This window comes from Lolium rigidum, chromosome 7 (assembly GCF_022539505.1).
Source record: "Lolium rigidum isolate FL_2022 chromosome 7, APGP_CSIRO_Lrig_0.1, whole genome shotgun sequence".
Lineage (NCBI taxonomy): Eukaryota > Viridiplantae > Streptophyta > Magnoliopsida > Poales > Poaceae > Lolium > Lolium rigidum.
The window spans coordinates 195,817,774-195,842,396 of NC_061514.1; the positions used below are offsets into that span (position 1 = coordinate 195,817,774).

A 24,623-nucleotide genomic window follows, 5' to 3' on the forward strand; every position below is an offset into this window, starting at 1 on the left:
CTACGGGGCAAGGAATGCCGCTTCCCCAGCCGGCTCGAGCTAGAAGCGCGCTCAATACTGGAGGCAGAGAAGGCCCTGCTCCAGGGCCACGACACTAGAGCATCGACAAGGCAGGACAAGGAGGGGCGTCAGAAAACCGCAGACCACCGCCAAGCGCGGCGACGTGACCAACGATGCCGGAGTTGCACCACACGGGACCTCCGCTTCCGTGGAGGGCAACACCAGCCATCGCCCGAGCCCAGCTCCCCGCCGCCATGGCAAGATGCCACACACAAGCACGTTGCGCCGCCGAAACCACCTTCCTGGGGCTGCCGTCCCGGCGTCCGCGCAAAATCCGTCCACGCTTCCCCCAACCAGCCCTACACCTTGCACCGCCACCGACCAGAAGACGCCACCGCCACGCTAAACGCCCACTCCCGCACCGCGACGCGATAGAGATCCCCGCCGTGGCCCACTGCCGCACGGGCTTTGCCCATCGGAGCACACCGAAGGTGGCGGAGGGGAAGTGAGGTGGCCAGGCCCGGCGGCTAGGGTTTCTCCGTCCGAGTCGCCCCTGCGGGACGACGTGGGGGGCGGACACGGCGGCTAGGGTTTCTTTCCTTGTGAACGAGAAACAAAGAACAATCACTTTGGACCTAGGTTCATCCAAGCAATCTTGAATCAAACCTTAGTCATATTGACCATTCATGTTTTTTTTTTTCTTTGCAAATCACCTACAAATGCATTGAAAAATGGGATTTGGCCGGTTATCGTGTTAGTTGGTGTTGTTACAAGCCTAGCTGATCCGATCTATGTTCTCATATTTAACGATGGTTGCTGCTATGGTGCACTGATCCTTTGGAGCGTTAGCACGATGACTCCCCATCTGTCCCGGCTCGAGTGAGGGAGGGGCGAGGACGGCTCGCTCTAGTGCTTGTAATCTTCGGTAGGTGGTCAAAGAATCTATTTGTAATTTGTTTTACTTTTATAACTTTTTGGACTATTGTTGATGGTTACCGGTAGATTGGTGGATTTTCACGAAAGAAAGTTTAGCAATTTTAGATTTGAAATCATATTCGCCAACGAACATGGCGAGTATCCATCCCCTAGGCGCGGTGTTCACAACTCGCGTGATTTTCGTAGGCGCCTCTTTCAGCTCTGCTGTTAAATATGGATACAACATGGATTTGTAGTCATGATTCCTTGTTTGGGACAAAATTAATTTCCAACCAAGGTGCCACGCATTTGCTATTCGGAATAGTCTGGCCGCACATGGCAGCTTCATGAGCATGAAACGGGCTTGTTTCTGCACCATTGCAATCTTGTAAGATCAGATACCATGGTTTCCATTCCCCACTTCGTTTTGCTCTACTTATTCTTTGTTGACAGAGGTTCTGCTCCACTTCTTGGCGCCTTCTTAAGGAATCTGAAGGATAATCAATAGCAAGCAAGCCTGCTTAGTGATTTCTGTATTTCAGTTTATGGCTTTGGTTAGAAAATTCAAGTATTATCTCTTAGGGCATCTCCAGCGGCGCGACGCAAACGGACGCTGAGCGACCGTTTTCGTTCGCTGTGACCGGAAATGCGTCTGGACCCTGCTCCAGCGGGGCGACACAAAGTGACCGGGTCGTCCGCGGAGACGCAAACCTGCCCCAAATATGCGTCAGGTTTGCGTCTCCGCGGACGCTCCACGGATACGCCGAGCGTCCTCCATTTCTTACCCGGTCCCGCAAGTCAGGGACATCGCTTCGATTTGCTTCTTTTCCCCTTCTTTGCTGCCCTAGTGCGACGCCACCACCCCAATCCCACCCGCCGCCGTCCCGCCGCAGCACCGCAGTACTCGCCGTCGGCTTCGTTGCCGCCGCGCGGGAGAGCAGGATCGTACTCGGGGTTGGCTCCGGCGCGTACCTGCCGACTGTTTTGGGGCCAAACATTGCCGGTTCTGCCGCCCTTCCACGCCGCCCACGACCTGTTCGGTCAATTGCGCCGGTAGGTTTTTTCCCTTTTTTCGGTGCTATTTGTGCGCGGCCATTGATCAACAGTTCGTACCCACGCAGATGGACATGTGGCATATGGTGGAGAAGTTCCGCGCGGAGGTCGTTGACTCCTCTTCCGACGAGGAGTCCGATCAGTCGACGCAGACATTGGCAACTACTGCGGCCACCATGATCCACGAGTTCACCTCAAACCCGGGACCGGAGCACCGGGGCTCTGTGAAGGGGCGCTCCAAAAACCTGCCGCGCAACAGAGTGGCAGGGCAGACCCGTCTCCACAAGGACTACTTCCACCTCACCAATCCGGTGTTCCCGGAAAAAGTGTTCCGGCGCCGGTACATGATGTAAGGGACCTGTTGTTGGTCATTCTATGGGGCGTCGGAAACTACGACCCCGACTTCCAATGCAGGCCCGATGCAACAGGTGCGCTAGGCTTCACCTCCTACCAAAAATGCTCCGCGGCTATTCGCATGCTCTCATGTGGAATGGCTGCGGATATATTTGATGAGTATCTTCGAATGGGTGAGAGGACATGCCTTGATGCCATGTACATGTTTTGCCGAGCTGTGATTGCCGTGTTCGGACAGCATTACTGTAGGGAGCAAACTGTTGAGGATACAAGGCGGCTCCTATCTATCAACGAGTCTAGAGGGTTCACAGGAATGATTGGCAGCATAGATTGCATGCACTGGGAGTGAAAAAACGGTCCATTTGGATGGCAGGGACAATACAACAAGCATGAAGAGGGACGGACTATCGTTCTTGAAGCTATCATATCTCAAGATTTATGGATTTGGCATTCATTCTTTGGCATGGCCGGTTCGAACAATGATATCAATGTGTTGCACCGATCACCAGTTTTCAACAGGCTCATGCAAGGCAAAGCTCCCCGGGTGAGGTACAAGATCAATGGAAAAGAATACGACAAGCCATATTATCTTGCTGATGACATCTACCCTGACTGGGCCACACCGGTGAAGACTGTCCGTAATCCAAACTCCGAGAAGACGAGGAGGTTTGCCAAGATGCAAGAGACTTGCAGAAAAGATGTGGAGCGCAGATTTGGTGTGCTCCAAGCTCGGTGGGCAATTGTCCGTCACCCGGCAAGAACATGGTCGCTGAAGACCATGCATGAGGTGATGACATGCTGCGTGATCATGCATAACATGATCGTTGAGAACGAGCGTCCTGATGGCCGCAATGAGAACCACTGGGACTTCGAAGGTGAGCTAGTTACACCACTCCCTGGAGCTTTATCTTGGGAGGACTATCTACATATGAATGTAGAAGTCACTAACGAGAACGTCTGCAAACAGCTGCAGACGGATCTGATTGAGCATCAGTGGACATTGGCTGGCCATGAAGATCATGCCTAGAGGAATACTATCTTACTTTTATGTACACTTTTCAAAATTTGAATGTAATAACTATGACTTCGTTGAATTCTATATTTTGTTGTTTAGAAACTTCATAATTGATGCAAACGTGAAAATGCGTCGGGCTGCTGGAGCCACCCCTAGGCGCAAACGGACGCGCAGTCTCGCGTTCGCCGCGCGACGCAAACGGACGCTAGCGGACAGTAAAATGCGACACGCCGCTGAAGATGCCCTTACCTGATATCCTTTTGTGGTCCAGTTAAAAATAATTCGTCAAATATGGATCTGGTATGAAAGAACTAATAATGGGCGATCTCATAGGCAACAATTTCAATGGATTACCACCTTATCCTGTATTGATTCCCTTGTGCAAAATTTTCTTGAAAACATAGGTCAATACAGTCAGATGACAAAGAGAAAGACAAGTTCAAAGGAGCAACGGAATGGCGAAAAGGTCAAAAGAAAGCGACAAAAGCTCCAGCTGAGCGATCTACCCATGGTAAGAGATGTCAAGTTGCAATCAAGTAATAAGGTTGTCAAATGTGCATTGCTGAGGGTTTATGCATGAAACAATTTTCATACTATGTATAGTTGGCAATAGCTTATATATAGATGTGCCTTTTCATCAGATAATGCATGCTAATAAATTTCCACCCTTTCTCATATTAAGTTCTTGCTGTGCTGAGCTCAGCTGTATTATTGTATTATTAACATTATCAGTGGATCATGGAGTCTCTTCCCTCTTGTTGTGACGCTTAATGGTTCACTGTTGTTCTCTGCATTGAACTGCCAGGGTGATGATAAAAAACATGTTTTGTTGCTATGTGATACGATGCCTTCTCCAGGAGATGCTGATAACACAGTGATGATGACAATTATTGGTCGTTTGTATGAATAAAATTAAACACTACAACAAGCTCTTGTATGGGTGACTAGAGATATTGATAACACAAGATCGTAATGGACCACAGTAATCCATAGTGAATTTTTGCCGCGAAATCCTATTCATCACCCGCGGGTGATGTGTACAAACCATCACTCGCATGGTTTCACCTGTGGAGAGAGTTTGGACCACGGCCCATCAATAGGCAGGGAGCCAGTAGGCCTCGGGTTTTTCTGGTTTTTGTCGATTTTTTTCTGGTTTTTCTTGGGTTTCGGTTTTCTTTCGATTTTTCTTTTTTCTGTTTTTTCTTTTTAACAAATTTTAAAGTCAAGAAAATTTCAAATTCGAACAAATTTTAAAGTAAGCAAAATTTTAATCTGAGCAAATTTCGAATCTGGGCAATTTTTAAATCTAAGCAAATTTTAAATCTGGGCAAATTTAAAATCTAAGAAGTTTTCGAATATGAGAAAATTTTAATTCTGAGCAAATTTTAAATCTAAAGAAATTTTGAATTTAGGAAATTTTAAACTAATGGATCAGATCCATTAACGATTTCCCCTTAGCAATGGTTATAAGGCTGCTCATAGTGGGGAGTAACATAAGGTGGTGCCATGCATAAGTTACTAGTTCATGTTACTACCTTCATAGTGGAAAGTAACTTAGAAATGGTATCATGCAAAGTCTCATTTATTAGTTTGTAGACTCATTTTATCTTGGGGTGTGTGATGTTATGGTAACATAGCTAGTTACCACCTCTCTCTCTTTCTTAATTTATTGCTATGCCATATCACCAAAATATCTTAAAATATGTGATATTACTACCTAAATTACTTCCACTATAAGCAGTCTAAACCATCGGTAATGGGCGATGGTTAGCCGCTCCCTTTTTGCCACCTACCCGCGGGATTCAGTCTGCTATTTTCTTTGAGGAGGGAGAAGGGCCAGTCTGCTGGACTGGAAAAGGGCGAGTAGATTTCCTCGTCCAATTCCGGGCCTCAAAGCCCTAACTAAAAAGCCCATATGAATCCCCAGTTAGAGCCCAACCAAGCCCAGCCCGTTAATGATAGTATAGCGGAACCATTCGTGCCCCCAGCACACATCCCAATCCAACCAGTCATCCCCTCCGATGGCGTCGCTGCTGCGCCTCCCTTCGCGGCTGCTCGCGCCGGCGGCGGCCAGGCCGGCGGCCCTACTCCGCCACCGTGGCCGCTGCCTCCACGCGGCGCCAGCGGCAAGGTTCTGCGCCGCCGCCACGACCACGGGCGCCTCCGCGGCGGCGCCCGCTCGGACGGAGACCCGCGGGGGCGACAGGGAGGGGCAGGTGACGCCGCGGTCCACGGACTTCAACGCCTGGTACACGGACGTCATCGCCGCGGCCGAGCTCGCCGACTACGGCCCAGTGCGGGGCACCATGGTCATCCGCCCCTACGGCTACGCCATCTGGGAGGCCATCCAGGTTCGTTGGTGCTCATGTCCTCCTTACTACACTGCGCGCGGCGAGCGTTAATAATGTCTGTGCTTGCTGGGTTGAATTTAGCATTGCTGCTGTAAACAGAAAACGGCAGTGGCCTGCAAGTTGTGAAAATGGCAGCGCTTCCTTTGCCTCTTGGACCTGCTGTTGATTCCATTCGTAGGCTTCTAGTTCACACTTCCTGGCATGACTTAATTAGCATTTTTTTTAATAAAATCTTTGCTTGTGCGTCCATGGAATATTTGTCTGGAGTAATTTGTTATCAGTTCTTGCAGCACCTTTATACTCTTTGGTGTGAACTTCGTAGCTTTGCATGATTGCATCGAATGTGAAGTTTGGGGTTCTTCAAACCATTAAGTGTACCGGCTACTATTTTTAAGCTAAGAAGCTAGAATTTATTGTTTAAATTGGCAAGTTTGTACCTATATTATTTTAGTTTATTTTGCACTCTTGTTATATTCACATTTTTTAAAGTTAGGGTTCTTCAGATCCTCAAGTGTACCGGCTACTTTTATTAAGCTAAGAAGCTAGAATTTATTGTTTTAATTGGGAAGTTTGTACCTATATTATTTCGGTATAATTTGTATTCTTGTTGTATTCACATTTTGAAGTCTTTTCTTTGGTGCAAGGTATGAAATTGAATATGTTTGCTATTTTATTTGTCATTGTAGGATTATTTGAATGTGAAGTTCAAGGAGACAGGGCACAGCAACATGTACTTCCCTCAGGTACGCACGTCATAATCCCCATCTTATGTCCCTGTTAAAAACATACTCCCTCCATTCTTAGATATAAGCCATATAGTTTTTGAGAAAAAGTCCAGAATATAAGGTGTATTGCGTGGCACCACTTGTAAGGACAATATTTTTAGAAATTAGATTACGTTTCTTATCTTATGAAAAGTTTTCTATTAGCTCATGTTAATTGCCTAGGGTTAATCCTACCCAAACATGGTGTATTTTTTCCGAAATTCGCATTCTTTAATTTCCGTGCCAGAAACTATATGGCTTATATCTAGGAATGGAGAGAGTATTATGAGGATCCATATTCATTATCTTATTGCTAGTCTGTTTTACCAAACTTTTTGTACATTTATTGTGATCATTTCTTCACGCAGAGCTTGTCTCGTTTTTATTCAAACTATATTTTGTTCTTGCCATCCCTCTATCTGTGGTTTCTTATCCGTGACCCTATTTTGGTGTACCAGTTCATACCGTACTCATTTATAGAGAAGGAGGCCAGTCATGTTGAAGGGTTTAGTCCAGAGCTTGCAGTAGTTACCATCGGAGGAGGAAAGGAACTGGAAGAAAAGCTTGTGGTAATGCATTGCTCTAGTCTTGTGACTTTTGCACATAGGCCCACAATATGCAGTAGGCAAAATGGTTATGAATATATGATCGATGCTTCTATTAGTGGATTGTCTCTAAAGCTGAACCTTTTGCACTTCCATTCTTGAGGGCTTTGTAGGTAAGACCAACAAGTGAAACCATCGTAAATCACATGTTCACTAAATGGATTCAGAGCTATCGTGATCTTCCTCTCATGATTAATCAGGTAACTTCATTGCCAGACTTGGATCAACAGGCCCGTAAATTATCTTGAAAAAAAATCAATGTACTAAACATTTCTTATTATTCTAGTGGGCTAATGTTACAAGATGGGAAATGAGGACTAAGCCATTCATCAGAACTCTTGAATTCTTATGGCAAGAAGGTCATACAGCCCATGCCACCCTTGAAGAGGCTGAGAAGGAGGTTTGTGCAACTTCTTTTTGCTCATGCACTTAATTTTTCAGTACCATTTATGTAACAGCACAGATCTGAAAGAATGAAATGTTCTAATGCGGCTCCATTTCTTATCACTCTGCAGGCCATGCAGATGATCAATGTATACACTAAATTTTCGTATGAGCATGCTGCTATCCCAGTTATTCCGGGCAGGAAATCAAAACGGGAGACATTTGCTGGTGCTGATCGGACCTACACTATAGAAGCTATGATGGGTGACAAGAAGGCCTTACAAGCTGGAACTAGTCACAACCTTGGGCAGAACTTCTCCCGTGCCTTTGAAACACAGGTTGCTGTTTGTTTACCAACTGTCTCCAGTTTCTTGGCTCCTTGCACGCTGCTTGTACTCGATCAGTTATGTAACATGGATTTGCATGTTGTTGCTGCTATTAGAAGTTCCTATTGAAATCCTTTCAGATTTGCATTTGGAGTCACCTTCATTGTTTCTTGTCTGCTGAATTATTATATTGCTTTAGTTACAGCCATGATTTTGATTTTCCCCATTTGCTGCAGTTTATGGACGAAAGTGGTCAACTTGAACACGTTTGGCAGACTTCTTGGGCTATCAGTACTCGGTTCGTTGGTGGGATTATCATGACCCACGGTGATGACGCTGGTCTAATGCTTCCACCAAGGATTGCACCCATTCAGGTCTTTTCCCACTTATTACTCACATCTTTGTGCACATAGCTCAGGCCCATCTACCTGTCTTAATTCTTTTCCTTCCTCTGATCCTCTTTCTTGTATTTACTCACTAATACTGCATCCCTGTGAAAATTTGGAAGAAATGCATTAGCTCTGTTCTGAAATAGATGATGCCTGACAAGTGTGCCGCCAAACCTTTCAATCTTTGACTGATAACATATATGATCAGTTTGGTTATGTGAGAATAGTGTCACTAGATTCGTCATAAAGACGTTCTTTTTTTCCTCGAACACGCACCCAAATGCGTGTGTTCTATTAGAAGAAACATCAAGATGACACAAAGCCAACAACCAAGAACGAAAAAGAAAGAAAACAAAACAAAGGGGGGTGTCCTAGGCTAGCCAAAAGAAACGGCAAAACTGAAGAAAAAGCTAACAACAGAGAAACTGAAACTGTACACCTAGCTAGCCAGTCTTCAGCGTGGCATCAAGGGGTCGGGCGTGCAGCGACATTTTCCTGATAGCCTTCAGGCCGGCAACCATCTGCAGCCGAGCTTTGCATAATATCGTCAACCAAATAACAGCAGCTTTGGGTTCGCATTGTTGAAAGGTGCAGTCATTGCGCTGGTTCCAGAGGCATCACATTGTGAGGATTATAAGAGACATGGCTCCCTTCAGCTTTTCGGCGCAGGCATGATCAGCTGTGGTCTTGAAGCAGTCAGCAAAGACATCTGTAGGCTGGGGAGCAGATGACCTGCAGGGAGAAATTGGCGAGCATCTGGTGCCATACCTGGCGAGAGAAGGTGGAACATAGTCTCATGCTCCAGATCACACAATGCGCAGACACGCTGGTTCTGCGGACGTCATTCGAGACGAGGGTCAGTCCAGCAACAATTGCTCGCCGCAAGATTTTACACTTCAAAGTCGCCCCACCCTCTCCAAATCGATATCCACAGTGGTGAGTCAGCCATGCTGCAAACAGGGTTAAGTATGCTGATTTCGCCATGTGTTGCCCGACGCTGACAGCCTCCAATGATTTGATCCTCCTCTTGGGACAGCAGAACTTGGGTGTTGATGATCTCAGTGAGATGAAGGAATTTCACAATTCCTTGAACGCTGGGTGTTCCCGAGATCTCCCTCATAACACTAAAGATATTCTTATAATATTGTAGTTTTTATTTTAAACTAACATAGGAAGTTGCATATTAGAGAATGTCCAGAACATGTACTTACGAAGAGAACCAAGCGCTGGTGGTGGCTAGAAGGGCTCAGGCTGTTTGAGGCGGCCCTCCCTGGTTTGAGTCGCAGGTGAAGCGCTCGGACTAAATGGGGTGCTATCCGCGTGAAAAAATCGCTCGAGAGGTCTCAGCTATCTAACAACGTATAGCCAAGGGGATCCCCCGTTGGTCAATGTTTTTTTAAACATGTGCTTACGAACAGAGGAACTACATTCAGTTTTTCACAAACATGTCAATTAAAGTTTTATGTCCTTTTCTCTGCAGAATTTTGTTTAGTGTTATCTGCTGTCAGCATCCAAACTGATTCACTTGACAGTAGGATTTAACGATATTTTTTGTTTAATGCAGGTGGTAATAGTGCCTATTTGGAAAAAGGGTGAGGAGAAAGGTGTGGTTATGGAAGCTGTAGCTTCAGTTGAAAACACTCTCAAGGAAGCAGGCATTAGAGTCAAAGTGGATGCCTCGGAGCTGCGAACCCCCGGGTGGAAGTTTAACTTCTATGAGATGAAAGTAATAATCACTTTACCATAATGACCAGCTTAATTAAGATGAAATGATTAATTTTCTGTATCTGAGTCTTCATTTTACATTAGTAACATACCTTGCTCCAGTTACTTTCCCTTCATGTTTCTATACAGGCTTGATGTTGACATATTCGTTTTCCATTGTTTTAACAGGGTGTGCCTATGAGAATTGAACTAGGTCCCCGTGATGTAAAAAACAGGAGTGTCGTGATTTCTAGGCGAGATGTCCCTGGAAAGCAAGGAAAGGAGTTTGGAGTATCTATGGAACCATCAACATTGGTGGACCATATAAAAGGCCGTCTAGAGGAAATTCAGGCATCCCTTTTACAGAAGGCCATCGAATTTCGTGATAGGTATTCTTATGTCCAATTTTCTGCTTTCTGTATTCATGTACCACCCTTTCTCCATAGGCGTGTTCACTGTTTAATGTTAAAAGCTTGAAATTATGTGCTTGTCTCCAACATATGGATTCTTTCAAGGGTTCTTTTCTTCTTAACCAAGATGATCCCTTTTAATCCCTGCAGTAACATAGTTGATGTAAGCTCATATGGAGAACTGAAGGAGGCCATCGCCGAAGGAAAATGGGCAAGAGGTCCGTGGTCAGCTAGGTAAAGTCAAGTTTGGAAAACTTTGTATTACTTGCTCAACATTAATTTTCCTTTTTGTAATCTGATCGGTTTGTTGTAAACTTAAGCGACGCTGATGAGCTTAAGGTGAAAGAAGAGACTAGTGCTACCATCAGGTGCTTCCCGTTCGAGCAGCCAGAGGGTGAGAAGAAATGCTTCATGACTGGCAATCCAGCTGATGAAGTTGCCATTTTTGCCAAGTCATATTAGGTCATCTCTGTGCTACCAGATAAAAACAGTTAGTTTGCAGATTTTGTTTTGTTATTTCCACAGTTTCTCTGCGGCATTTACTGGTCAACCAAATGCTCACACTGCTGATATTTTACGTGTAAATTCGTGACCAGCTAGATTATATTTTGTGTGATGATTGTAGTCCCATCTTAACAAAACACAAGAGTGCCATTGCATAACCAAAGTTACTTGCCAATTTTGGATACCCTGTTTTTCCAAACGTATTATTTCCTGACAGAAATTTTCATTAAAAGATCATTAGTTTAGAGAACCAAAACTTTAAATACAATCATCGAAGTGGCTTGAAGCGAGGCTGACATGTGTTTCAATGATGTAGGAGTATTTTCGAACATAGTTATCCAAAATTATACGCTAAGAAAAGTTATCCAGAATCAATGATGCTGCTAAGGAATAATCCTAAGGTGATATCTCAGACTAAACGATACTGTAGTAGACTAGTAGTAACAAAGATCATTCGTTTGGAGAGAAGTTAGGGGCACTGCAAGATGAACCGTAATTTAAATAGAATCATCACAACTGGCTTGAAGCGAGGCTGACATGTGTTTCATACTAAACGATACTGTAGTAGTAACAAATTTTATTGTTCTAGCGTAAAAATTAGAAATTGCTACGACAATATGCAAACTCGGAGCTGCAGTCCATGGCGCCTGCCCTGACACTGACAGTATCCATGACCAGACTCATGCCGCACTGACACTGTTCGTGGGATCCATCCTACATGATACGTTCAGACATAGAAGGCAGCCGCCGGAAGAAATTGATCACCGGTGCCGGCATCCGGTCCCGGAACATGGGATGCCGGAGGTAGTAGAACCCGGCGACCACGGCCACCACCTTCATGGGCACCATGTACAGCACCATGGCAACGACGACGCAGAGCACCACGAACATCCCGGTTGCCCGCGGGTCTCGCCACGACACTAGCGCCTGCAGTCTCTCCGCCTGCGTCGCCACGTCGCCGACCATGGCCTGCAGCCGCGCGCCGACCATCCTGGCGCGGTCGTACCGCGCGCGGACAACCTCAGGCGGCCTCGCGCTCGGTATCGTGTCGAACTCCTCATCCAGCTCCTCCCTGTCCGGCGTCTCCGCCATGGACGCGCGCACGCACGGGTGCGGCGCCGGGGCGCGCGGCCTGCGCCGGTACTTCCACACGCCGACGGCAGCAACGTGGAGCGTGAGCGTCGGCACGACGAGGTCCGGGTGCCACGCGAGGAGCACGAGCACGGCGTGGGCCATCATCGTCGCCGTGGGGTTCCGCCACGACCGGGTGTCCTCCGCCCACCGCGCCGCGTCGGCCACCCACGAGAGCGCCGCCACGGCGCGGTTCCAGTTGGCGCGCAGCTTCCGCATGCTGAACCCGCGGGGCTCCGCCGCGTCCAGCATCCACGTCGACACTTCCCGCCGCAGCGGCGGCTCGGCACGCGCCAGGTGTGCCGCCGAGATGCGCGCAGCGGCCAGCCGCAGTGTCTCGCGGCTCATGGCCGGGATAGGCTGCAGGTGGTGCATCGCCGGCAGGGACGGCTGGCCGTACATGTGGAGCACGTCAAGCGCCGTCCCGGACGTGGCGAAGCGGACGGCCAGCTCGACGTCGCCCATCCTCTTCGCGCCGGTGGGCAGCATCAAGATCAGCGGGTACATGCCTCGGTACACGCGGCCGTTCTCCAGCGTGGACAGCCGTATCCTCACCTTCCCCATCGGCCGCGAGCACGCCGCGTCCTTCCCGCCGTCCGGCGGTGGCGACGGCAGAGGGTCGTCGAAGACGCCGACGGTGAGCACGGTGCAGGGGTCGTACACGGGCCACGTGTACTGCTCGTTCCACGCCGGATCGAAGCTGTCGGAGATGGTTCGTGTGCGCGCCCACTTGGGGCCGTACTTCGCCACGGCGTAGGCGTCCGTGCACCCCTTGCCTTCGGCTGTGCGCATCGGCAGGAGGCCCTTGCACCCCACGATGCCAAGCTCCAGGACACCGACGGGCGGGCGCCACAGCTGCCGCGCCGACGGCCTGAAGTCGCTGCTCGCGTACGGCGGCTCGTCGGCGACGTGGTAGCCACCGTCGAGGCACACGCGCACGTGCAGCCGTCCGCCGTGCATGTGCATGGCCGCCCTCTTGCCCACTTTCCTCATGGCTTCGTCGGACGGAAGCAGATCCAGCCACTTGGACGCCACCTTCCGGTCGTCGACGCGCCGCTCGATGGTCGCGAGCGAGATGCTGGCCGAGCCCACGGGGAAGGCCTCCTTGCCGTGTCGCACCTCGAGGGAGATGACGAAACAGTCGTCGTCGATGAACGGCTCGGCGGCCACGAACACCAGGTCCTCGTTCCACGCCGGCCCGCCGTTGCGGTTGACCACCGTGGTGCGGGTCTTAAGCGTCTGGAAGCCCAGGGTCCCGCGCACCGCGATGCCGGCATCACGGGGCGGCGCTGCCGTGAGCGTGTCCTGCGCCTCGATGACCGTCATGCGCAGGAGCCAGAGCTTGGGCGAGACGTACACCTTTGCGCGCGAAGCGGCGGCAGCTGAAGACGACGTCGCCGCCGGGGAGTCCGCCTTCCACGCCTCGGCGAAGGCCTCGTCGGCCTGTGTGCCAGCCCACGTGGCAACCATCAGATCAGCGCCGGCGAGGCGGCGCCCGCCTTCCAGCCTGTACCACTGCGTGGCGAGTGGCCCGTCGGGCGGGTCTCGCGCGTGTACGTCGGCGGTGTCGAAGCAGAGGCCACCAAGGAAGCTGCGGTCGTCGGCGACGGAGACGTCGGCGTCTGGCGGGAGGTCCCACACGGAGACCTCCAGCGTAGGGCCCGGCGAGTCGATGCTCGGGTCGCGCGCGAAGGCGAAGGTCTGGTCCCACTCGAAGAAGGCGCCCCGGCGCGCCTCCCTGGTAGACGCGTGGCGGCCGCCGGCTGCCACGCGCACGTGCGGCTGCGCCCTCGCCGGCAGCCCCCTCGCGCGGACCACCCTGACAAACAAGAACGGCATCTTGTCCACCAGGTCGTGCTTGGATCGCTCCATCGGCACATCCGGTGGTGGCGGAGCTGCACGCGGCGGCACCGGCACCTGCCTTGGCATTGGCGTCGGGATCGGTGGAGGCGCCGGGGCCTCTTCTTCCGGCGGCTTCTCCGACGCCGCTCCGTCCGCAGCTGGCACCGCTTCCGAACTCATTACAGGTGCATCCTCCGTCGCCGGAGTCGGCGTTGCCGTGGCAGCTTCCGGTGGCATCTCTGTGTTGGCTTCGTCACCAGCTCCCTGTGGTGCTCCTTGTGCTGCCTCTGCTGCTGGCATCTCCGCCGGTGGGCTCGGCTCCTCTGTCTGCACCGGCGGTGGGTCCGCGGGCGCCGGCACATCTTTCGCCGCCTCTGCCTCGGCTGCAGGAGGATAGTTGGCAGTCGGTTCAGGCTCCGGCGGCGCGAGGGGCTCGTCGAGGTAGTAGACCTTGAGGCCGATGTCGCCGCGGACCCAGCTGAAGAAGCTCTTCTTCTCGAGCGGGAAGTAGATGAGCGCCTCCTCGCCCTTGCGCACGAACTGGCGCGCGTCGAGGCGGACGCGGCCGAGGAAGTTGTTCCGGCGGCTTGGCCCCACGCGCACGTCGTGGAACACGGAGATCTCGAGCGGCTCGCCGGCGACGGGGTCGACGCCGCCGGATCCGGGGCCCGGGAAGTTGAACTCGAGCGGCTCGTTCCACGCCGGGTTGAGGTCCCGCGGCACGGTGCGCGTCTTGCGGCGCTGCCCGTCGAAGTCGGCGCGAGCGTACGGGCTGGACGTCCCCGTCCCGTCCTTGGGCAGCAGGTTCCGCGCCTCCACCACCTCCACCACCAGCTTCCTCACCGTCGCCATCCAGCATGCGCGCGGCCGTGCCGGCGATCGATCGATGGATTCGTCTAGTCTAGCTCAGGAGGCATGGAATTGTGCGTATCGAGCGTGTCAGTGACTGAGGGTGGAGGACTATAAATAGAGCTTGAGCTTGAGAATTGCATGGCACGCGGTGTCAAACTACAAAATGATTAGGAGGAATTGTTTGTCTGCTTAATTAAGTGTGAAAAGGAAAATGAGTATAGCCGTGTAGGGTATTGGAGTGAAGGTGCTTATCTTCATGAGCAAGCACCTTATTTATATTGAAAAGTGGAGCATAGTGTTCCCAAATAAAAGTTGAATATTATCTGTAGGAAAATGGGCAACGATTTTATATGCTATAGGAACCAATCTGCACATGTTATTATTGGATTGAGTACATGTGCATTTAAAAATATATGGATCGAACTTTTCACTAGTATGGATGTACCTATAACTAAAATATATCTGGATACACCTATATTAGTGACAACTAATATGGATCGAAGGGAGTAATATATCGTGTTTGATCCCAGAATCTGGGCCACCAAACGCCGCCAAGAGGAGCTCGAACACCTCTGCAGCTGAAACCCCCATGGCATCTCGCCAGTCTCCACATGAGTAAAATCTAGAAACCTAACCCTAGAACTGTACAGAGGAGGCCGAGCCCCTCTCCCCTGTCATCTCCGGCCGGTAGAGTCGCCGAAGAGGAGGGGGAGAGAGGCTCGAGACAGTTCGGATGCTCTCACAGTTGAGAGGGAGGAGAGAGAGAGAGGAAGGGGAAATGAGAGCGTCCTGTGTTCTCGGGACCTGACATAGCTCAATTAATTAAAGGAAAAATATTACGTCAGTTTTTCATCAGAAGCAAGGCCGCGAGCTTCGGAGTGACAATGAGAGGGCCACAAGGACCAAAGTAGGGCCCACCATGCTGGCTGCATCATGGGGGCCAACTTCCCGCTTGTGCACCTCCTTGCCCTCTCCTTTTTACGACAGTCTCCGTCGCGTAGAAAAAGTTATGCCATAATTAACGATTTTCATAGGTGGTGGCGGAGGCAAAAGTCCTCTTCTTCCCCGGAGAGAGCATATTCTGCCGCTCCATGACCACCGTGGAGGGTAAATCGAAGTCATCATCATTACCACCAACTACTTCTTGGCATAGGGGGAGTCTCATCGTCAACATCTCCATCATCTTCATCTTGAGCACCATCACATCTCCGAGATCAACGTCACCCCCTCTCAATTTGGGTAGACCGAAACCTTGGACCGTCTTTGTAATATCTAGTAGCACCATCACATCTCCGAGATCAACATCACCCCCTCTCAGTTTGGGTAGATTGAAACCTCGGATCGTCTTAGTAATATCTAGTGCATCATTGTACTTGGTTGTTTGAGATTGTTTGATGGTGAAGATATATTTTCAGATTGTTTTGTACTCATTATGCCACTCATAATGACCATGTTTAAGAGTTTTGAGTAGTTCCCTATGTTCCTAACGGCATAGAATGTCATATCCATGATTTTTGTATAATATGAGTCAAGTATTTGGTCAGGTTTATTTATTTGATGTGGTTCCATGATGGTATTATGAAAACGTTGAATGCATAGTACTTCACCTTCATGGACTCAAAGAACTGCACCTTAGAGTAGCGAAAAGAAGAGGGGTGTGAAGTGACACAAATGAATCACCCAAGTCTTGGACTTGCAATAGGGATTTTATTTATCGGAGAACCTAAAAATTTAAGCGGTGGTTGGACTTTTGTCTTAATACATTCTTTGCTTCCTCATGAAAATATTCTTAGGATCAATCACTAGGTGTGTATTTTCCCATGTATATGGTTGCACCTATCTTAGGCTCCGTCCAATATAGGAATCAAACTTGACAAAATGCTCGTTATATTCATATGAGAATCATATGCTTAAAATTCATGTCGCTCTCGGGAACACTTGACTCACATAAGTGAACACCCAATATTGTCTTTTTTTTTCATGCATAAATGAGCGGGCTTTCTCCGAAAATAGTTTTTTGCTTTTTTACTTTACTATTTTTATTGGGATATTTAATTCTCTGCCCCTTGTTTCTTAGTTGTGCTCACTTTTTCTCAGGCTATAAACTTTTGCTCACTTTTCTTCACTTCCTTAGTTTTTTTTTGAACATAACAGATATATTAACATTAACGATCATAGTACATCACTTCCTTAGTTGAATCTCTCACATGCTCATAGCAGACGCTTGCCTTCTTGAGTGTTAACTCTCGGACGCCGCTCCGTCCGCAGCTGGCACCGCTTCCGAACTCATTACAGGTGCATCTTCCGTGGCCGGAGTCGGCGCTGCCGTGCCAGCTTCCGGTGGCTTCTCTGTGCTGGCTTCGTCACCAGCTCCCTGTGGTGCTCCTCCTGCCTCTGCTGCTGGCACCTCTGCCGGTGGGCTCGGCTCCTCTGTCTGCACCGGAGGTGGGTCCGCAGGCGCCGGCACATCTTTGGCCGCCTCTGCCTCGGCTGCAGGAGGATCGTTGGTAGTCGGTTCAGGCTCCGGCGGCGCGAGGGGCTCGTCGAGGTAGTAGACCTTGAGGCCGATGTCGCCGCGGACCCTGCAAAAGAAGCTCTTCTTCTCGAGCGGGAAGTAGATGAGCGCCTCCTCGCCCTTGCGCACGAACTGGCGCGCGTCGAGGCGGACGCGTCCGAGGAAGTTGTTGCGGCGGCTGGGCCCCATGCGCACGTCGTGGAACACGGCGATCTCGAGCGGCTCGCCGGCGAAGGGGTCGACGCCGCCGGATCCGGGGCCCGAGAAGTTGAACTCGAGCGGCTCGCTCCATGCCGGGTTGAGGTCCCGCGGCACGGTGCGCGTCTTGCGGCGCTGCCCGTCGAAGTCGGCGCGCGCGTACGGGCTGGACGTCCCCGTCCCGTCCTTGGGCAGCAGGTTCCGCGCCTCCACCACCTCCACCACCAGCTTCCTCACCGTCGCCATCCAGCATGCGCGCGGCCGTGCCGGCGATCGATCGTATGGATCGAATCAAAGTCGTCTAGTCTAGCTCAGGAGGCATGGGGTTGTGCGTATCGAGCGCGTCAGTTACTGAGAGTGGAAGACTAAATAGAGCCGTGTAGGGTATTGGAATGAAGGTGCTTATCTTCATGCGCAAGCACCTTATTTCTGTTGAAAAGTGGAGCATAGTGTTTCCCAAATAAAAGTGGAGTATATTATCTGCGGGAAAATGGGCAACGATTTTATGCTGTTGGAACCAATTTGCACATATTATTATGGGGTTGAGTACATGTGCATTTAAAAAGATCATGCAATATATTGTGTTTGATCCGACAATCTGGTGGCATCCATGGGAAAGTAATTCTATGGACCTGGTTCATACATTAGTGAAAAACGGGGCTATACCACTGGTTTGTAAGGGGCTTTAGCACCGATTGCCCGACCGGTGTAAAACATCCGGTGCTAAAGCTCCCCCCCTTTAGCACCGGTTGTGTCGGGCACCACGTGGCTGGCTGCCGAGCGCCCGGACGGAGGACCTTTAGCACCGGTTCGTAACACGAAGCGGTGCTAAATGTTTCTGCCGCGTCAGTGTTTTGGTGCGCTTCCCTGCCGCGGCAGACTCTACCGCGGCAGGGAAGTGCACCAAAACGCTGCCGCGATAGAGTTTGCCGCCACATCCCATTTGAAACAAGTTAATGCACACATATAGAAAACCATTATATTACACAAAAACATCATTATGAATATATAGAACAAAGTGACCTTTTTCGTCATGCTTGGCCGAACATATTACATAATGGTACGGTACACACGTTTTCATGCATATATGTGTACAATATAATTTCTATGGATCATAGTTTTCCAAAATCGATTTGCCGCTGATGGTATTCTCCGTTGGGATCTCTGACTTGGTCAAGTAAGAGTCCCGCCAATTCTTCTTGAATTGCTGCTATACGCTCGGTTGCTAGAAGACCGTCCCGCAGCCGTTCGATCTAATAATGTAAAGAAGGTGGTTAGATAAAGCGAGGTGGTATCTTCATCATCATGGATAATATCCTCGACGATGTATTCCTTTTCTAGATCTCTGCCGTGTTTCATAGTTTCTGCAAAGACTTACAAGTTATTGTAATACTATAAACACAACGAAGCAGTAATTAAGGATAGTGCTGAAAACATGATCAAAGATTGGAGTTACACATATAGCTCGGGTCCATTTTTTATTTAACCCTAATACATCGCTACAAGACTCCTCTCAACGTCGACCGGGTGCTGAGCCGCGGGCGGTGGTCAACCAAAGATACGGAACAACAACCGGATCATAGCTAACATGAGATCCATGCATAACCGCCCATCCGCTCCTATACATGGTGTCTAACACATGTATGTAACGACGAACGTGCTCGTCCTCCTCTCTGATACGGCGATGTAACTCCTCCTCGGGGGCCGGCTCCCTCCGCACCGATCGTGGCCCACGCGACCGCCACCAAAGAAGATCCGGGTCGACGACGGGACCCGGATTCCTCACCAAGCTGCGCACCCCGGAAGGTAACACCTCCTAGTGCCAGCCCAGCGGAGCCCAGTCCCGAACATCGCCGGTCATCTGCTCCTCAATGGTGCCACGACCCAGTCCAAGTCGACGATGCGGGTGGGGCGTCGACATCGTAACTATGAAAAAGATGACATAAATTTAACTAATAAAATTAGAAATATACCTATAACAACTATATATAACTAACAAAATAGACTAACTATATAGTTAATGAGTTAGAACTAACAAATATATTCCAAATAAAACTAATAAATATTCAAAATAACTATATATAAAATTTATATATTTCAAATAAATTTATTCCAAATAAAACTAACAAATATTCCAAATAAAATTACAACTATAACCCTAACCCTAACATATATTCCAAATAAAACTAACAAATATTCCAAATAAAATTACAACTATAACCCTAACGCTAACATATATATATATATTCCAAATAACTATATATAAAATTTATATATTCCTAATCTAACCCTAACCCTACATATATATTCCTAAAATTTATATAACCCTAACCCTAAAATTTATATATTCCTAACCTAACCTAACCCTAACCCTAAAAATCCATTTGCAACATTGAAATAAAATAAAAACAACTAAAAAAATCAAAAGAAAAAACAACATTGCTCACCTTGCCGGCCGGGCCGGAGAAGAGGAGCGCAGAGGACGGCGGCGGCCGAGCGGGAGTTGCTGACAAAACCGAGGTGGCAGCGCGGAGATCGGAAGAGACAAGTATAGCTATCGAACTTTCCAATAAAGAGTTTATATCTCCTTTAGGTATGCTTAAAAATGTTGAATTGCTTGTTGGTACTTGTTAATATCCTGCTGATTTTATTGTACTTGCTTGACCTCAAGATGAGTTTTGTCCTATAATATTTGGTAGACCTTTCTTACATACTTTTGGTGTTGAAATAAATTTTCCTAGAGAGAAAGTTTATATATTAGATGTGCTGGTGAAAAGCTAGAGTTTAACTTCTCTATTTTTTTTGAAAAGCAGTACATTGAAGAACCTAACACTAAATATGAAGTGAAAACTATTGCTTGTGTGTTTGTCTACATCAAAGGAGGTGGGAAGATATATGCTCAATCAAGATGAAACCCTTCAATATATAGTGAAGAGAAGGTTTAGGACAATAATTGTCACAATATCCTCCAATTTTGAGAATGAATATTCCACCTGATGATTTGAGGAACCCTCCTCCACCTAAGGGTGATCCCATTTTTTATTTGAAATATGCTTAAATTTATGATAGAAAGATATATCATATTATTCTTAGTGACAACCTTTTGGAGAATGAAGAGAATAGTTTGCTTAATGTTTTGAAGGCCCATTGGGAAGCCATTGGGTATTCTTATGGTGACTTGAAGGGTACTAGTCTGGCTTTATGCATGCATATAATTCACTTGGATGAATATGGAACACCCACGGTTGATCATCAATGTCGTCTAAATCCAAAATTGAAGAGGTGGCCAGAAGTGAGGTAATTAAATTAATTGAAGCCACTATTATATATCTTATAGCTGATAGCAAATGGGCAAGTCTTGTTGAGCGTCCCTAAAAAGGGCAGTATCACTGTTGTTGGTAATGACGAAAATGAATTTATCCTTCAAAGGACTATAATTGGTTATAGAATGTGCATTGATTATAGGGAACAAACAAAGCTACTCGTCAGGATCATTACCTTTTGCCATTTATTGATCAAATGCTTGAAAGATTGTCTAAACATTCTCACTTTTGTTATCTTGATGGTTATTTTGGTTTCTCCCAAATTCATGTGCATAAAAATGATCAGGAAAAGAATACTTTTACTTGTCGATATGGTACTTTTGCTTATAGGAGAATGCCATTCGGCCTATGCAATGCACTAGCTACTTTTTAAAGATGCATGATTTCCATTTTTATTGATTACATTGAAAAGATCATGGAAGTATTTTTAGGGTTCCGTTGCAGAAAACAAAAAAATTCCTACGACAAAATAACATAGCCAAGATCTATTCTACGAAGATGCAAATTAATAGAGGGGCTCAATGTCCATACCCTTCAAGATCGAAAGCGTTATGTTCACAATGAACGTTGTCCATTGAGATGCAAAGTAACAGAGGGATTCAGTGTTCATACCCTCAAGGTCGTGCAGAAGTAGCACCCAAAGTATTGCACCTCCGCAGTTCTACACATGTTCGGTGTATAGACGTCTCCCGGGCTTCGGTCCAACAAAGCAGCAGAAGTAGAATATTTAGACCGGTGTTCCAGTAGAACGACAACGTGCGTATAGTGGAGAAACCCCAACACCTATGCACGTTCCAATCTTTGGGAACACACGCGAGGGAGAGGAAGAGGGAGAGCGAGAGAGAGAGAGAGAGACCTCAATGTGATTAATGAGGAGGGGGTTAGGGGGTTCCTTATATAGGAGGAAGGGAGAGGAGGTGGGGATCCACCGTGGCCGCCGCCCCCCATACGATGCTGCCATCCGCCCTAGGATTGGGGCGGCCAGCACACCTTGGGCCACCGTCCACCCTCCCCCTCCGGTTCGGCCGACCCCCTATTGGGCTACCATATGGTGGCCCAATTAGGTTTTTCCCTTTTTTATTTTTTCTTTATATTTTAATATTTAATGAAATTAATTAAATAATAAAACATGTTATTAAGTCTCTGAAAAATTCATTGACTATGGAACTTATTCTGATACCTCTCCAGAACAACCCCGTTGTTCTCTTCTTATTCTCTAACAATACTGAATCTATCTCAAAGCGTCATATACCCTTAAGTGTGCCACACTGGGAAATTTGGAAAACTATAATGGTCCCTACACCTTCCATGAATTTATGTTTATCACTTGAACCTTGATACGTTTCCGACGTATCGATAATTTCTTATGTTCCATGCCATATTATTGATGATACCTACATGTTTTATGCACACTTTATGTCATATTCGTGCATTTTCTGGAACTAACCTATTAACAAGATGCCGAAGAGCCGATTCTGTTGTTTTCGCTGTTTTTTGTTTCAGAAATCCTAGTAACGAAATATTCTCGGAATTGGACGAAATCAAGACCCAGGGTCCTATTTTGCCACGAAGCTTCCGGAAGACCGAAGAGGAGTCGAAGTGGGGCCATGAGGGGCCGCCACTATAGGGCGGCGCGGCCCAGGTCTTGGCCGCGCCGACCTGTAGTGTGGGGCCCCCGTGTGGCCCCCCACGTTGCCCTTCCGCCTACTTAAAGCCTCCGTCGCGAAACCCCTGATGCGAGGAACCACGATACGGAAAACCTTCCAGAGACGCCGCCGCCGCCAATCCCATCTCGGGGGATTCTCGGAGATCTCCTCCGGCACCCCGCCGGAGAGGGGATTCATCTCCCGGAGGACTCTACACCGCCATGGTCGCCTCCGGAGTGATGAGTGAGTAGTTCACCCCCGGACTATGGGTCCATAGCAGTAGCTAGATGGTTGTCTTCTCCTCATTGTGCTTCATTGTTGGATCTTGTGAGCTGCCTAACATGATCAAGATCATCTATCCGTAATACTCTATGTTGTGTTTGTCGGGATCCGATGGATAGAGAATACCATGTTATGTTAATTATCAAGTTATTACATATGTGTTGTTTATGATCTTGCATGCTCTCCGTTATTAGTAGAGGCTCGGCCAAGTTTTTGCTCTTAACTCCAAGAGGGAGTATTTATGCTCGATAGTGGGTTCATGCCCGCATTGACACCGGGACAAAGTGATGGAAAGTTCTAAGGTTGTGTTGTGCTCGTTGCCACTAGGGATAAAACATTGATGCTATGTCCGAGGATGTAGTTATTGATTACATTACGCACCATACTTAATGCAATTGTCCGTTGCTTTGCAACTTAATACCGGAAGGGGTTCGGATGATAACCCGAAGGTGGACTTTTTAGGCATAGATGCAGTTGGATGGCGGTCTATGTACTTTGTCGTAATGCCCAATTAAATCTCACTGTACTTATCATGATATGTATGTGCATTGTTATGCCCTCTCTATTTGTCAATTGCCCGACTGTAATTTGTTCACCCAACATGCTTTTATCTTATGGGAGAGACACCTCTAGTGAACTGTGGACCCCGGTCCATTCTTTAATACCGAAATACAAATCTGTCGCAATACTTGTTTTATCGTTTTCTCTGCAAACAATCATCTTCCACACAATACGGTTAATCCTTTGTTACAGCAAGCCGGTGAGATTGACAACCTCACTCGTTTCGTTGGGGCAAAGTAATTTGGATTGTGTTGTGCAGGTTCCACGTTGGCGCCGGAATCCCCGGTGTTGCGCCGCACTACATCCCGCCGCCATCAACCTTCAACGTGCTTCTTGGTTCCTCCCGGTTCGATAAACCTTGGTTTCTTTCCGAGGGAAAACTTGCCGCTGTGCGCATCATGCCTTCCTCTTGGGGTTTCCAACGAACGTGTGAGTTACACGCCATCAAGCTCTTTTTCCGGCGCCGTTGCCGGGAGATCAAGACACGCCGCAAGGGGAGTCTCCACTTCTCAACCTCTTTACTTTGTTTTTGTCTTGCTTTATTTTATTTACTACTTTGTTTGCTGCATTATATCAAAACACAAAAAAATTAGTTGCTAGTTTTACCTTATTTACTGTCTTGTTTGCTATATCAAAAACACAAAAAAATTAGTTACTTGCATTTACTTTATCTAGTTTGCTTTATTTACTACTGCTAAAATGAGTAATCCTGAAGTTGAAGTTCATTCGTTTAAGCAACAAGGGGGAGAATGTTTAAAAGATGCTTGGTATAGAATTAGTGATGCCCATAATAGGTGTACTAAGAAACACTCCACCACTATCCTACTCAGGAATTTTTATGTTGGTATCTCTAGCTGGAATAGATATGTTCTTGATTGTCTCGCGGGAGGTAACTTCCTAGGCGCTCCCGCTTTAGAAGCTAGTTGCATTATTGAGAGTTTATTTGGAACACCACCTGTTAATGAAATTAAAATTGAAACCTCCCTTGAGGATGTTATGAAAAAATTGGAAACCATAGAGAAAAATTTTAGTGTTGAAACTAAGTTGGAGATGTTACTTGATTAAACTGATAAACTTGATAAATCCTTAGGAGGAATTGATGAAAGAATTAGTGTCCTAGGAACTTGTGTTGACCATGATAATCAAATTAATAGGATTGACAAACTTGAAAAAGCTATAGGAACCTTGGGTTCAACCTTTTCATCTTTACAGTTTAGAGAGAAAGCTTATGTGGGAAAGGAGCAAAAGTTTATGTATGCCTCTAAAGTGCCTAAACCAAAGAAATCTTATTATAGGCCTAAAATTGACAAAGCCCTTAGTACCACTACAGATGGGGGAGCTTATGATGTTGATGCTTTATCCTTTGATAATACTTGATACACACTTTCTGCGCCTAGCTGAAAGGCGTTAAAGAAAAGCGCTTATGGGAGACAACCCATGTTTTTACTACAGTATTTTTGTTTTATATTTGAGTCTTGGAAGTTTTTTACTACTGTAGC

At 47.7% G+C, this 24,623-nt stretch overlaps 3 protein-coding genes across 3 annotated transcripts; 1 reads left to right on the forward strand and 2 right to left on the reverse strand.

The window, feature by feature from the left end:
• Positions 1–5,346: 5,346 nt before the first annotated feature.
• LOC124675532 (proline--tRNA ligase, chloroplastic/mitochondrial-like) lies at positions 5,347–10,958 on the forward strand. Its single transcript, XM_047211614.1, has 11 exons — positions 5,347–5,688; positions 6,375–6,431; positions 6,911–7,021; positions 7,171–7,257; positions 7,344–7,457; positions 7,573–7,779; positions 8,004–8,141; positions 9,721–9,882; positions 10,050–10,249; positions 10,421–10,504; positions 10,591–10,958. The coding sequence occupies exons 1-11, from the start codon at positions 5,359–5,361 to the stop codon at positions 10,730–10,732; spliced, it is 1,632 nt and encodes a 543-aa protein (XP_047067570.1). The 5' UTR covers positions 5,347–5,358; the 3' UTR covers positions 10,733–10,958.
• A 301-nt stretch (positions 10,959–11,259) lies between these two features.
• On the reverse strand, positions 11,260–14,824 carry LOC124676991 (protein QUIRKY-like). Its single transcript, XM_047213000.1, has one exon. The coding sequence runs from the start codon at positions 14,597–14,599 to the stop codon at positions 11,489–11,491; it is 3,111 nt and encodes a 1,036-aa protein (XP_047068956.1). The 5' UTR covers positions 14,600–14,824; the 3' UTR covers positions 11,260–11,488.
• A 1,546-nt stretch (positions 14,825–16,370) lies between these two features.
• Positions 16,371–17,637, reverse strand: LOC124676992 (protein QUIRKY-like). Its single transcript, XM_047213001.1, has one exon. It carries the CDS (start codon positions 17,556–17,558, stop codon positions 16,839–16,841), a length of 720 nt encoding a protein of 239 aa, XP_047068957.1. The 5' UTR covers positions 17,559–17,637; the 3' UTR covers positions 16,371–16,838.
• Positions 17,638–24,623: the final 6,986 nt, after the last annotated feature.